This window comes from Sciurus carolinensis, chromosome 3 (assembly GCF_902686445.1).
Source record: "Sciurus carolinensis chromosome 3, mSciCar1.2, whole genome shotgun sequence".
NCBI lineage: Eukaryota > Metazoa > Chordata > Mammalia > Rodentia > Sciuridae > Sciurus > Sciurus carolinensis.
In genome coordinates this window covers 74,689,467-74,704,712 of record NC_062215.1, presented here as the reverse complement: position 1 = coordinate 74,704,712, position 15,246 = coordinate 74,689,467, and the positions used below count along the sequence as shown (strand labels likewise).

At 34.0% G+C, this 15,246-nt stretch overlaps 1 protein-coding gene across 1 annotated transcript in view; it reads left to right on the top strand.

The window, feature by feature from the left end:
• Cntnap5 (contactin associated protein family member 5) overlaps positions 1–15,246 on the top strand; it is a 772,002-nt gene that overhangs the window by 365,418 nt on the left and 391,338 nt on the right. The window contains exon 7 of the mRNA XM_047547046.1: positions 8,484–8,627. Within this exon, the coding sequence (XP_047403002.1) occupies positions 8,484–8,627 (144 nt within the window). The remainder of the gene's footprint in view (positions 1–8,483; positions 8,628–15,246) is intronic.

The window sequence follows — 15,246 nt, the reverse complement described above, 5'->3', positions numbered from 1 at the left end:
GTCCATTTTATTGCAGCTCTATCTGCAATACAAAAAGATGCCCCTTGGTCACACCCCTCAGAAAGGCAGATGAGGAAAGAGGTCAGTAAAAACCTCAAGTGATTTCAGATCTGTTGAGGCAGAAGTGCTGGTGTGCTGTTGGGAAGTTCCTGGTCTGGAAGGGTGGTAGCAGCTTTCTGATCATCTCCCTGCAAGGCAGGATATGACCAGGGGATGCACCAGGAACCTTCTTTGCCTAAGTAATGGGAGCATACTGAAATGAGGCTTTCTCCATTTAATTCTTGCTCAAGTATTGAAATGTACATGGCTGAACTGACTGACCAAAGGACCAAAGGTAAATGTATATATTTATATATAAATGTACATATTTATATATAGTAAAATATATATATATGTATATATAGTAAATTCATTCAGACAAAAAGATCTTAAAATGTCTTAAAATGTGTTAGACCAATTGGACTGCATACCTGAGGTCTGTGAATCTATGAAAAGATATCTATTTGGAAAAAGGAACCAGAGATCTCATATTTGATCTGACTTGGTCTAGGAGAAACAATAATGAAAAAAAAAAATGTTCCGAATATAGCCCTGGTGCAAAACTTAATAATAGGTTGAGAACATAGGGTTGGCCTGTCAGAGAAAATTGGAAGGACCGGATGTATGTTGCTGAGAGTACACTGTGGCTTCTGGTGTTATGTACCCTTCCTCTCCTTTTCTTCTTTTTAAAGACTGCAGCAGAGTATCCTTGAGCTAGTTTACTTGCTTCGCCTGTAATAATGGGGCAAACTGTGCTAGGTGATCTAGGTCTGTCAGTGCTCTGGGCTGAGGAACTTTTCATTTTAAACAATGATACAGTTTTAGGAAAATCAGAACAAGTTGGTTACCTTGGTCTATGACTGGATTTACTTACTGACAATGTTACTCAATGAACCAGAAATAGAAAAGGCAAAGAGAGTGATGTGAGTAGTGGGGAAGAGGAATATGTGGAATCCGAGCTCCTCTACTTCAAGACTGTGAGACCTCAGACAAATTGCTCACCCTCGGTATATCACTTGGAAAACTGGGCAGAAAGTGAGGAACATGAATGAGGAGACGATTCAGGCAACAGTACTCTGTAAACAGGAGCGATTTTGAGACCAATTCTTACTTTTACCCAACATAGGGTTGTATCTAAGAAAGATGTCACCCATTTTCTGTCCCCAGCAAAAAAAAAAAAAAAAAGAGAGAGAGAGTTTTTATGAAAAAATAAGGGAATAAGGGAACTACTGGAAACTTGTGACAGAACAGAATAGATTGGAGAAGGAGAAAAGAAATAATTTTTGGTAAAAACATTCAATTATCTTTATTGTCCTTCAATATGTGATTTTTGACATAGGGTCAAAAATAGCACATCACGTGCCCTGCAAGAACATTAAATTTCTAGAGATCAGAAGTCCCAACCCCGTCACAGACTGAGTCATTGATCAAGTCAAACCACAGAGTAGAAGTTACAAAAAGGTGTCCCCAGGCAAGACTTGCACAGCATCATCTCATTTGTCCTATGGGCTATTTTTCCTTCTTTCAAAAAAAAAAGTCATTTGAATTTCAGATTGATATTTTTTTAAAAATCAAGAGATTTCACCAGAAAATTGGGATTTTTGCCTCATTTTTAATGGTAGAAATTCATAAACCTAGACTTCACCTATAATGGGCACCTCCTAAAGGGTCAAGAACTTTCCACGTGGCCTAGTAACACTTAGCAGTGTGAGACTTAAAGTCTGAAAAAGAAGACAGAGAAATTTAGATCCTCTTGCATAGCCCTTCCATTAAAAAAATGGTTTGTCAGAGCAAACGTGAGACATATGTGCACAATATTTTGAGAAATTTCAAGTTTCAGAGAGTCAAGTCAGACAGAAAGTATGATCATCAAAACAGAGAGTCCAAATTTAAATGGGCCTAGAGATAAAAACAATAAAGAAGGAATGAATGCATTGCCGTTCAAGTAATATCAAAGATCAAGAAATAAGCATATACTAGACCAAAGAAGAGAAATAGATCAAAGGAAAAGAGAGTGGCAGATTCTATGACCTCACACATTTAACATCAAAGCAGACTTTCTCTTGGGACTTATCTAGCCCACCTGTGACACAAACAATTCCATCAGGTTATTAGGTAGACTACCTTGTCCAAGACAAATGCTCAGTGGAGCTCTGGCATCTAACACTTGCTTTTGTTGCCCACTAATACCAATGAAAGATATACTCTGTAATTTGCTAAGACTCAGAAAACAAGACAAGTAACAGAAAAAAGGCAGACTTGTCACAAAGGAAAAGACAAAAGAAGATCTGGAAGAAAATTTCTTGTCCCCTTTTTTGATTCATTACACAAATATTTTGTTGGATGTATTATATTCAAGTCATACTTCTTACAGTTACATAGTTAAAATTGAGTAAGATATTTTCTGTTTTGAGAAACTTAAGGTACATATTTCAAAATATTTATGATAGTCAGTTTTCTGCTACCATAGCTGATACCTGAGATCATCAACTTATTAAGACAAAAGGTATATTTTGGCTTAGAGTTTTGAAGGTTTCAGTTTCATGATCAATTGGGTCCCTTTCTGTGGACCTGTGGCAGCAGATCAGCTCAGAAGAATATTGTGGAACAAATTGGCTTAGAACGCTGCTAGGGAGTGAAAGAGGAAGAGGAAAAGACTGGGGCCCACTGCCTACTTCAAGGATATTACTTCAATGACCTGCATACTTTCTACTAGTTCCTACATCTCAGAGTTCTGTCACCTTCCAATAGCATCACACTTGGAACTAATCCTTTAACATATGGACATTTGGGAATATTTCAGATCCAAAATGTACCAATATTTAGCAAATATTTGTTTGGTATCTACTATGTATCAGGTCTCCGTTTAAGTGCTTGAAATATGTCAATGAAAAGAACAATGATTCTTACCCTGGTGGTGTTTGAATTCCAGCAGGAGAGAAAAACTATTAAGCAAGAAACAACCCAAGTCAGTAAATTGTATATTAAGTAAGTAGACAACCAAATACTCTGGGAAAGAAACCCAAATTAGATCACGGGCTTGGGAGTTCAAGGATGGAGGGAGCAGATAGATAGTCAGTGAACGATAATATCACTGGGACAGTCACCTTTGAGTAGAGACCTGAAGGGAACAAATGTGTTGTGCTGCTGTCTGGGGAGAGCTGACTGAGAGTATTGGACTTCAACTTAAAACAGCTGTACTGCACATTTCAGGCTCTGGGCCCTTCAGCAAAGGCTAGACTAAGCCTACTGAATACAGTCTTTGCCTTAGCAATTTAAGTGATATCTTCCTGAAGAAGATTATTATTTTCCTGCTGAAAATCCTTTAGTACTCACCCCTCCACTTTCTCAGCTTGGCTTTCAGTGATTTTGGCACATGGCTCCAATTTACCTTGCTAGTTTTATTTATAACTTAAAAGTCTATTCCTACCTATTCCTTTGATCACTAATATAGTGTTTTCTGGACTGTGGGGAGTGTCCTTTATTTTGTCCTCCATGCTTTTCTCTATATGCTTTTATGTGATGTTTATGTTCCTAAATGTATGCCTCAAAATTCTGTTTTTCTCCAAACTCCAACTCAATGGTTATGTTTCCCAGTTATTTCCCAAACCTCTCCTTTGTGTAGCAGTTGGTCTTTTCTCAGTGTTCTTACCATACCTTGCCTTTGATCATTCTGTTGGAGGATGGATTTTTCACTGGGAAAGGCCCTACATTTCTAGAGGAAAGAGATAGTGCATGATTTACCCTCAATACCACCACAGGGGCTTGATTCATGCTTCACAGAAAGTCGGGATTCAACAACTACTTAGGGAATTGAATTTATACCCCAAAAGTAGAATTACTTTTGCAAGTGGTTATGAGAGTTGCTAACACAATAGTTAAAATAAAAGATTTTTTGGTTGATATTAACAAGAAATAATTCCTTAGATATGACAAATTTTGTTTGGAAGTTTATGACCACTGTAAGCCTCCAATCAATGGATGAAACCATGATCTAAGGCAAGCCATGATTCTGGCTCTGTCTTCCATATACCAAAGACCTTTAGGCACTTAATGTGGACTATGCAATCTCAAATATACTCTCTGTTCAGCATCATCAATAACCCGTCACGTATGAACCATGCCAAAATCTGAATAGAAATGCAAAATCCTCAACAATGAAATTGGTGAAGGAAAATTTTAAAATGTTTAAAGTTGAAATTATAACAAACATACAGAAAAAAGAGATAGAAAATCAGTATTTTTGAAAGGAAAAATTAAGATTAAAAGATAAAATCATTGTAAACTTATCTTTTTGATCCCTTATTTAAAACAACTATCATAACTATATATGTGTACCATATATAACCTCAATAAATGCAAAAAATTAAACTGCACATTTTTTATACTGCAAATATTTGGTTAACACTGCTTTTTTGTGAGTTGCAGCCAAATGAATGAACTAATGGACGGAGTCAAGGAGAAAAACAAGTGTTGAGAGACAGTCAATCAGAGTACAACTAAATCAAGCAGAACAGCTTGAGAATGGTCAATATTCAATTTTTGCAAACAATGGTACAATAATTTGGTCCTCCTAGTCATACACAGTAGTGATTTTATATGTGTGACTTGCTGGACAAAAACATAATTGTAAGCAAGATTTTAGTTTTTATTACCAAAGTCTTGATTTGATAAATCAGATAAAATATAAATGTAAATGATCTATTAAGTATAATAACTAATATAGAACTAATATTGTATACCAAGTGTTTATGAAATATTTATAAAAAATAATATTTTATAGGAAAGAAATACATCAATATGTGAAGCAAACTTTTCCAATGTAACTTATCTGATAATGAACTACATCTATAATTCAATAGTACAATTAGAACTGCAAATCTCTACTTGAAAAATGAAAAAGTATAAATCAGTTGCAAAACATATATACACATCAGTTTACACTCAAACTCAAATATACGTAAATGCTATTTTGCTTCTTTTCTCTCACTTGATCTGACATGCTCATCAGCCTCTGTTTACCCTGATAGCAGTAAAAACTCTGTTGAGTAATTAGTTAATGTCTGTTTCTACTTGTGTGCATTACTGTGCAAACACTGGATTATATTCAGATTTCCTGGGCAGACCAAACTGGATAGCATTGATATTGTCTTACATCAAGGAAGGTATTCCATTCATTTGTACCACCTAGTCTCTCCTGGTTTGGGATATTAAGAACCAAGTGTCAGTTTCTGCTGCTGTGGTCTGTGGTGCTACCAGCCCTTTGTACATTCACTGGTTAGCACTTTCATAGCTCATCCTGAATCCTGTTCTCTTAGGCCTATGCTAGTTAGAGTGACCAGGTCAGTGGGAAACAACTCTCAGGCCCTCCTATATTGGAGCTCCCCTTAAACCACTGCTAATCTGTTTTCTCTCCAGCTCTTTCACTCTGAGGCCATGCTGCACTTGAAGCAGCTCTAATAGGCTTGCAAGCATCACTGCTTTGGGAATCATGGCAGAGTTACTTTCTGGGATTTCCATGATGTGTCTTATGATTTCTCTCCACGTTTCCCAATGTTCCACAAGTTTCAATCTCTCAGAAGCAAAGAGAAGTCTCCACACTACAACCCAACAATACTCCTGTCCCCAATAAATTCCTCACCAAATCCTCCACCCAGACTAGATGGAGAAAGTTGCTCCCTTAATGCAGTAGAAAATCAAAAGGTTATATACAGTCTTCTGCTTATTATTTGTCTCCAAATAAAACCTCTCTACCATGAGTACTTTAAGTACTGTTTTTGTTTTTTCTTTTTCTATTATCTTTCAGATTTTCTTCTGTGTTTGCTATTTTCCAAAATCACAACACAGTGAAGTAGAGCATTAATATTTTTAGAAATTGAAGAAGGTGGTAAACATCAAAATGAAAAGACAATTTTGTAAGCTATGAAAGAAATATTTCTTAATATTTGGAATTTACAAAATTATTCATGATTTTTTTTATGTTTTCCAGAATATTTTCTAAGACATAGGGACTCTTATAGTGAAAGATAAAGCTTTTCTCAGAAACAAATGTAGACTTGATCTAAACACTTGAAAAAAAAAACAGGCTTTTATTCATTTGCTAGTTAAAATATGATCACAAAATAAATGATATACAAACATGACTCAATAAGAAAGAATCTGTTTATTCACAATCTAACAATGTAATTCAGTTCAGCAATAGAGTGAACATGAAATACTTTAATTCCTTCCCACGAACTTTTTTAAAAAAATGGATAGTACAAAGTGTTCTTTTCCATTTCAAACAAACAAACAAATAATATGTAAACTGGGAGTAGAGGAATGTTTCCCTAAAGTAAAGTCAGAATCAGAGTTAGGTGTCTATGGTAATTGAAGATTTTTTTGTTTTCTTTAGTTTTGATTTGGTTTTAAAAGGTTCTATACCATTATTATTATTCAATATTTCTTAAAAAGTTGTGGCTAGATTTTAGAAAGTTTTGGTTATGGTGATAAAATAAAGAAAAATATATAGAAAATAGACTTGAAAAAGGAAAAAAATGTGCTTGTAAATGTAATATGATTGTACCCTTCATAAATACAAAGAAATTATCTTTAAAAAGTATACAATTTGCTATGAAAGTATATACAAAAGTATGTTGTTAGGGAAAATGAACCAGCATCTCAAAACTATAGGTATTTATATGATAAAATATTAGTGAATTAGAAAAAAATCATATAATGGAATTTTTAAATAGTATGAAATTCATAGGAATTAATTCAATGATGAATATATGAACTAGGGAAAGACAATAACAACCTTAGTTGAGGGACCTTATCTGAAATATTCTGAAAAGAGAAAAAGGTACTGAGTTCTTGGAGAGGAATATGAAATATTTTAAAACATTCATTCTTCTCTGAATAAATGCTTTAATGGAAGTAATGAGTCCTCGATAAAAATTTCAACAAACTATTTCAAATAAAATTCTGAAATTAAATTGTGAAATAAAATGAAGGACATTATCAATTACTTTGGGATGAGGAATAAGAGAAGAAAGTAGGAACTTCAGACTACGTAGAGGGAAATGAGAGGGAGGGGGTATGAAAAATGATGGAATGAGACAGAAATCATTACCCTACGTACATGTATGATTACACAAATGGTATGAATCTACATTGTGTACAACCATGGAAATGAAATGATGTACCCCATTTGTGTACAATGAATCAAATTGCAGTCTGTATAAAATATTTTTTAAAAAAGAATTTTAAAAAAGTAAAGCAGCAATAAGTAAAAGCAAGCGAAATGATTAGTAAGCCTTATCACCTCTTGCAATTCATTAAGAAAGAATTTTCAATAGTATGGAACTTGTGAAAAAAAAATAAATATCTAGAAGCAATCCTTGGTATAGAGCTTCTTTTCACACAAGGGGAGACATTCAGAGTAGGAGAATGCATGTGTGTACGCATGTACAAGAGAGGGAAGAGGTTCAAACATGGATGTCAAGTAAGTACAAGGCAAAGGCAACATTCAAAATAGTGGAGAAAAACTGGGTAACTCATTAAATGACATTGGAATAACTGTAAATATAGAAACTGTTCTCTTTTGTTTTCTTCACATGGTAGAAAAAATGTATTCATAAGAAATCAGAATTCTGAAAAATAATATATCCATTAAAATTATTTGTATTAGTATTTACTGAACATAAAGTGATAAAGAAAATTAACATTCCATAATATTTCCAGACAAATTCACCATGAGTAAGCATTTCGGTGCTTCCTCCACATCTATATCCTGTACACAAATTTTTTCTGCTGACATCATACTTCACAGCCAGTTACAACTCTTGCATTTTACAAAGTGACACTCATTTCCCCTTTTATCACAAATGCTTAACAAGTGTCACTATTGACAACTCAGGAAGAATCCATTCAACTGATTCTTATTTGAGTTATCAAACTGTATAAGGCATTTGCTTTGTTGTCTGTTTTATATTTTCACAGATAATAATTTGGGAAAAACCTTGTGCTTAAAGTTTTTTTGGTATAATGCAGGCTTTTAAAGTAGGTCTCTCAGCTGAATAGAGTTATGTTTTCTTTGTCCCTTGGCTTTCTATGGACATTTTCTCTAAGATGTTTGTGTAAGAGATAAATATAAAGATGCTGTTTTTCTTTTCTTTTCTTTTTTCTCCTTCCGTAAATTACTGTTTTATTTAGTATTAAAAAGGTTCAGAAAAGAAGTGAAAATGGTTTTGTAAAATAAGCCCTCAAGAAGCAAGCAATTACAGTTATTTTTACATGGGCTAATCAGTATCCTTTTAAATGTGTAATCAAGTGGCATCTATAATTATTTGAGTCACTTGACTCATACATACAATTGAATCTACCGAATGCACTTGCTTCCTTTCCTTCCCTACTCCTTTAGAGTTTATAACTAAGAGTTGATTTTTATTTTTCTCACTATAAAGCTTAGTTTTGGAGGAATACCAGTACCAGGAAAACCTGGGACCTTTTTAAAGAAAAACTTCCATGGATGTATTGAAAACCTTTACTACAATGGAGTAAACATAATTGACCTGGCTAAAAGACGAAAGCATCAGATCTATACTGTGGTAAGTTATCTCATTTTTTTATCTTGATGTTTTCTATCACTCTGGGGTAAGTCTTGCTTTCACCCCTGCACCCCTGCACCTCTTCATTGTGTGCTTATGTTTATCTTGTACTCTTAGGGTTCCCATCAACCTCAGTCCACACTGTACAGCAAGACTCCCTGCAGGGACTGAGTATGAATTGTGTCACTGGAGAAAAACAGGTGTATTAAAGACATTTGAAGAACTCGCTTTTTCTCTTTGTGGGTTGCTTTCAGCTATGGGTGAGATATGCATTCTATGAGGGCTAACATGGATTTTTAAAAGAAATCTCTGGGAAACCAAAGCAAAGAAGTTTCCATTAAATTCAAGCACTTGGGAGTTACATAGTTGTCAAACCATTGTTAATATTTAAAAGAGGGCCTTTTAAGCAAAGGAGGTTACAATTTTAGTATTTTAGAGATTCCCTTTGTTACATTTATAATCCTGATATGTTAAATGATTTTCTAATTAGGTGACATGTGTTTTTCCTAATAAGGCATGAGTTTCATGAGGGTCAGGACAATGTCTTCATTTTTTCACTATTGTATTTTTAATGTGTAGCAGAGTGCCTTGTACATATTAGGTACTCAATAAAGATGTTGATGTTTGCAACTATGGTTAAAGATTTTTTCTTTTATGTCTGCTTCACTTTTTTAGTTTTTGCTTTGCATATTTTGTAGCTATTTAGAAGTGATATTTGTTCCTAGCAGATTAGCCCTTTAATCATTGTACAATGGTGTTCTCTTTCTCTGATGACTTTCTTTGCTCTGAAGTCTATTTTATCTGATGTTAATATAGCCATATATGTTTTTTCCAATTAATTTTTACATGACATTTCCTTTCACATTTTTTTTTGTTTTAAACCAACCTATATTGTTGTCTTTGAACTGAGCTTCTTGTTGACAGAAAATGTTTGGGTCATGTTTTTAATTCACTCTTCCAAATACCTTTAATAGGTATATTTAGATCATTTACATTTGGTGTAATTAGTGTGTTAAGGTTGCAATGCCCATTTGCTTTTTATGTTGTTTGTTTTGTTTTTTTCATTTCTCTCTTCTTTTGTCTTACTACATGTTCTTTGAATGATTTTTATAGTTTTATTTTGATTTATCTAGGGGTTGGATCTCTGTGTACAGCTTTTGTTAGTGGTTTGTTAGTTACTATATTACATATACATAACTTTTCATAACTTACTGGTTTCATTTTACCAATTTAAATAAAATATATAAGTTTTATCTCCTTTTAAATTTCTTTACCTTTCATTATTTTTACATAATTGTCTTAATATTTCCTTTTCTATATACTTTGAACTGTATCACATAGCTTTATTTTTGCTTCAATTATCAAAGTTTGAAAATACAAGAGTTTGAAAAGAGGAGTTTATTGTGTTTAGCCATATTTTTGCTTATTATTATTATTTTTTCCCAGGCTGATTTTCTTTCTTTTTTCATTTTTTTTTTTAATTTAAATACTTTCTTTTAGCCTTCTTTTTGGCTAAAAGTGGCAAATTATCTTATTTTTCTTCTTCTGATAATGCTTTTCTATCTCCTTCCTTCTTGAAAGATATGTTCTTTAGATATAAGATTGTAGGTTTACAGTACTTTTTCTCTCAGCACTTGAAAAATTCTGAGTCATTTACCTCTGACCTCAGTGATAAATTTAGTTTCTTCTAATAAGTAACATGTCATTTCTCTCTTGGTGATTTCAAAAATTTTTCTTTGTCTTTAGTTTTTGAAACTTTGAATGTGATATGTCATGTTATAGATTTCTTTGGGCTTATCTTGTGTGGTTAGTACTCAATTTCTTGAATAAATGAATAGACTATGTCTTGGGCTAATCAGTATCCTTTCACATGTGGATAATTTGAAGTTTTTTTGCCATTAATTTTTCAATTGCTTTTTTAAATTTGTCTTTTTCTTATCATTTTGAAGTCTGTCAACATGAATACTTGATCTTTTGTTATAATCCCTCAAATCTTATTTCTTACTCTATTTTGTGTTTTATTCAAATTATGTCATTCTTTTGTTTTATGTACAAGTTTACTATTATTTTTCTTTGTTTCTTTCATTCTGTTATTGTACCTATTTATTATCTTTTAGGTCTGATAATATTTTTCATTTCTAAAATTTTAATACCATTCTTCTTATCATTTGATATCTTGATTTCCTTGCTAAGACTTCTGTTACTGAGACTTCTACTTTTTACTCATCTCAAATGTGTACTTGGCTTTGAGACATTTTTATTATAATGGCCGCTTTAAAATGTCAGATAATTCTAACACCTCTGTCATCTAAGTGGCATTTATTGATTGTCTTTTTCATTCATTTTGAGTTCTTTTTTCTGTTTTTGGTATAACAGAATATTTTTTTCTTTTAAGCAAACCTGTGTATTTTAGGTATCATGCTACAGTGAATCTTCTTTCGGCTTTCAGTTTAACATCTTCTGGTGACCCTGTCCACTCAGAAGATGGAGAGGTTTTGCCTTAATAACAGTAGTTTGGGATAGAAATACAAATTCTTCACTGAGACTCCACTGATACCTGAGGGCGGAATAGTATTTGTTACTACCAAGCATGTGAGTTACAACTTCCCACTAGAGTTTCATTGATTCCTCTCTTGACCATTCTCCAGTGACATTATTACCAGAAGGATGGGTCTTCATTTGCTATCATTGAACTATGGTCAAAGTCCACCAAGACATCCTGATCCCATCTGTGGGTAGTGGATGGTATCCTTCATTACTGCTGAGTGGGGTAGATGTCCAGGCTCCCCATGTAATCTTCACTGACACCACAATGAAACACTTGGTATTTTTGACAAGGATAAATTTTCCAGATTCCTAAGATTTTTCTTCCAGGTCCTAGATTTATTCCCAGATTCATTACCATCATTCCTGGTTAGGATTTGAGACAGTGTGTTACAGTGTAGCTGGAAGGCTTTGCAGCAAGAGTTTTCCATATGGCATTTGTCCTAGGTTGAGTAGTTATTGTCTAAAAATACTGTCTTAATTTGTTGCCCATTTTCTCATCCATTGACTGTGGAAAGCAGGCTTGGTATTGGTTTTTTTTTTTTTTTTTAATTGTTTATACCAGTTTGTCTCTCTGCATTTTTGTTAGTTCTTCAGCAGCAGGGATAAGACACCAAGAAAATATGGGGAACTCTCCACCTTGTTGTGTTTTGGATCTTGAAGTCATTACATATGCTTTTTGTCCTTTCTTCATCAGTTGGCATCTTAGGTTTCTTTTACACATAATTTTCAGTGTGGTTTAGTGATATTTAGCAGGAGGAATATGGAGTTCCTTAAAACTTGTTTTTTTTTTTTTTTTTTTAATTCGTGGCAAGAGTAAGTCACTGTATTACTGACAGACAAAACCTGTCAGGCTGGAGTTGGAGGTCAGTGGTAGAGTGCTTACCTAGAATGTGTGAGGCACTGATTTGAGCCTCAGCATCACATAAAAATAAATAAATAAAATAAAGGCATTGTGTCCATCTATGGTTAAAAAAATATGAAAAAAGCAAACAAACAAACCCCTGTCTGAATTCTGTCAATTGAGCTATCTGGGAAAACAATGTATGCAAATGAGACTGTTTTACTTTCCCTTGACACATATTATTTATAAAGAAAGCTTTATGTTTTAGGGTTTTGCCTTAACTCATTTTTCCAAATTGCCATTGGATTCCTAGGTGTAAGAAATATTTGCTTGAGGAAAACCACACCAGGATTAAAGGATGCTATTATTAAAGATTTTCACAAAGTTTCTGACTCTTTTAGTTGGGAAGAATTAAGATGATGCTAAGAAGGGCTTACTCTCTGGACTGGTTCCAGAGGTGACACCAATTGCAATTACCTGACTGCTTCTGGCTCACACACAAGGCTCCTGCCAATTCTCCCACTTATCTACATGAGCTTAGGTTATTCACCTCCTAAATTCATCTAAGCACCATCTTGCTGATGACATTTGTCTTAAATCTGGTTCAGAAGATTTAAACCATGGAAATGCATTCATTCCATCCTTTCCCCAATACTATTTCCAAGAATTATTTCATAATATATCAGTTCCTTTTTAAGTTCAGTAACTGGGATCATACACTGCCAAAGTTTAGCTTAGACCAATATCACAAACATCAAAAAGCAACTGTACTTGCCATTGTGCTCTGATTCTGTAGAGCAAGTTGTAACACAATAAGCTTAAGAAAACATTGCTCACTTCCATTGTTCATAAAAGTACTTAAAAATGAGAGTCTGAGCCTTAGATATGAATAACTAAGATCCCTATGGCAACATTCATAAAAGAAATCTCCATGCATATTACACTAGAAAATATCTTTAATGACGAGATATATTGAATACAGTTACTGAATAAAAAATGAGATAACAAGGAGACAAAACATGAGTTTCTGAATATTGGCAGCCTCCATCTTCTTTCTTTTTTGAGAGAATCATTAATTGTAACCTTAACAAATGTTTTTGTGATGTTTAACTACCATCACATTTAGTAAGTTCCCTGAAACTTGGCTAGTATACTTTATTCTTCAGGGTTTAATTGGCAGTATCATTAATATGAGGCATAGAGAATCCATTTAGCACTAATGCACTTGAAAAACACTCCCAAGAATATTGTTTTATTGTGTAGGGAGACAACCTCAGTTTTCACCTTCACAATATAAAGAAGAAACATACACAATTTTCTTCCAAATTGCTTTCATCACCTTGCTTAAGTGAGAATTCATGTCACTACACACACACACACACACACAGACACACACACACACACACACACACACACACTCATATACCTGGTCTGTTTCTTTGGAATTCCTTGTGGGAAGGAATGGTTTGCATTGTTAAATACTGAGGTACAAACTACTTAATTTCTGTAGTCATGCTTAAAATTTCCCCCAACAACATCAAATAAGCTGTGCTCTGAGTCACTAAGTCATTGCAGTGCCCAGTAAGGGTTTTTGAAAGGAATGGTGTTTTTGCCCTTTTCCAGTCTTCACAAATTCTCTCTTAGCTATAGAGCCTTGTGAAGTTCAGTTTATCAGGGGATTTAAGAAATCAACAAATCAGGCAGTAAGAGCATGGTAATGCCCATAAATTATAAAATGTGGATTTGAGGCTCACAAAAGCACCAGCCTTTGCCTTGTGTAGCATAAGCCTCTCTTGCAGACTGCATTCAGGTGGCATCCTCAATGCAATCTGTCATCCCTTTCTTGTGGGACCTGCCCACTCCCTGGAGATTTAACAGCTGTTCCATGGGGATAATTCAATTTAGTCTTTATAGCTTGATTTGACTACAGGACGATCCTGCACATTCTGAAATGCAGTAAAACTAACAGCTTAAAGTAGACATAAAAAATAACTCTCTGTTCTTCCTCAAATTCTCTATCCTATGCTAATACAACACCATATAATAAACAATCAGAAAGTAAATGGCCCATTGAAGTGTGTGTACAGTACCTGTAATGTGGATTATAATATGCATAATATAAAAAATATATTGCCCTGATGGTTTCCTGAACATGATTAATTTCATACCTTGCATTCCATGAGAAATGATGCTTTCTTTTGAACCGTCCTTTCCTGAGCATCTTATCTCCTCTCAAGAGGCAAAGAGAGTAACATGATTGTGTGGCAGTTGTCTGAAATCTCATTCATTTCACTGTATGTCTTAAAATGATTATTATTTTTTTCAATTAAAAGAAAAACAAAAAAGAAATGTTCATGTTACTTTATTTTGTCTTCAAAGGAAGAGGAGGAAAACGAAAGTGACTAGTAGCCAAGACTGTTGTTATAGAATCACCTTTGGAGCTGATTAACCATGTCAATTAATTTCTGTGGCTTTGTATCAAATCATTGAAATCAGGGAATTGGATGGGCAATAGCCAATAATAAGCACAAATAATGATAATCCCTGCCTCATGAATAAAATTGCAAACTAATTACAAAATACCTTTCAACTTGCTCTAGAGGGAAACCTAATGATCTTCTCAATCCAGTGTTCATGGCAGCACCAGATGTTACATAATGGTGGAGAGTGAGTGCCTAGATTCCTAACCCCCACTCCATCGCTCACTCAGCTAAGGGACTTTGGTAAAGTTGCCAAACATTGGCACGCTCATAAAAAAAAAAAAAAATGGGGAAAAATTAGAACGCCTACTTCAAAGTGGTAATATAAGATTAAATCTGTCTGCAGTGTGCTTAGTACAATACATGGTCCACAGTTAGCATCCAATACATTGAAGCTTTTCCTCAGTAAAACATCTACCCATCCATTCAACAGTTGGCATGTATGCCAATATTTATTTGCCACATTACATAGATAACTAATAAAATCACATCCAGTTTCCAAATAATAAAAGTAGATTGGAAGAAGCTCATGTTCTTTTCTGAATCTGAATTTTAGCTCACTCCTGAATTATATAAATCATAAATTTTGTTTGAAGTAAATACAGTGTTATTTTATCCATCTCATTCATTTGAGGAAATTTAGTGACAGCTCTAATCTAGGCTTGATCAAATTATGGACTCTTTTAAAATAAGGTGTTTAAAAAATTATGTTGAACCGTAAAGTGGGTAAAATAGGCATACAAATAAGTAA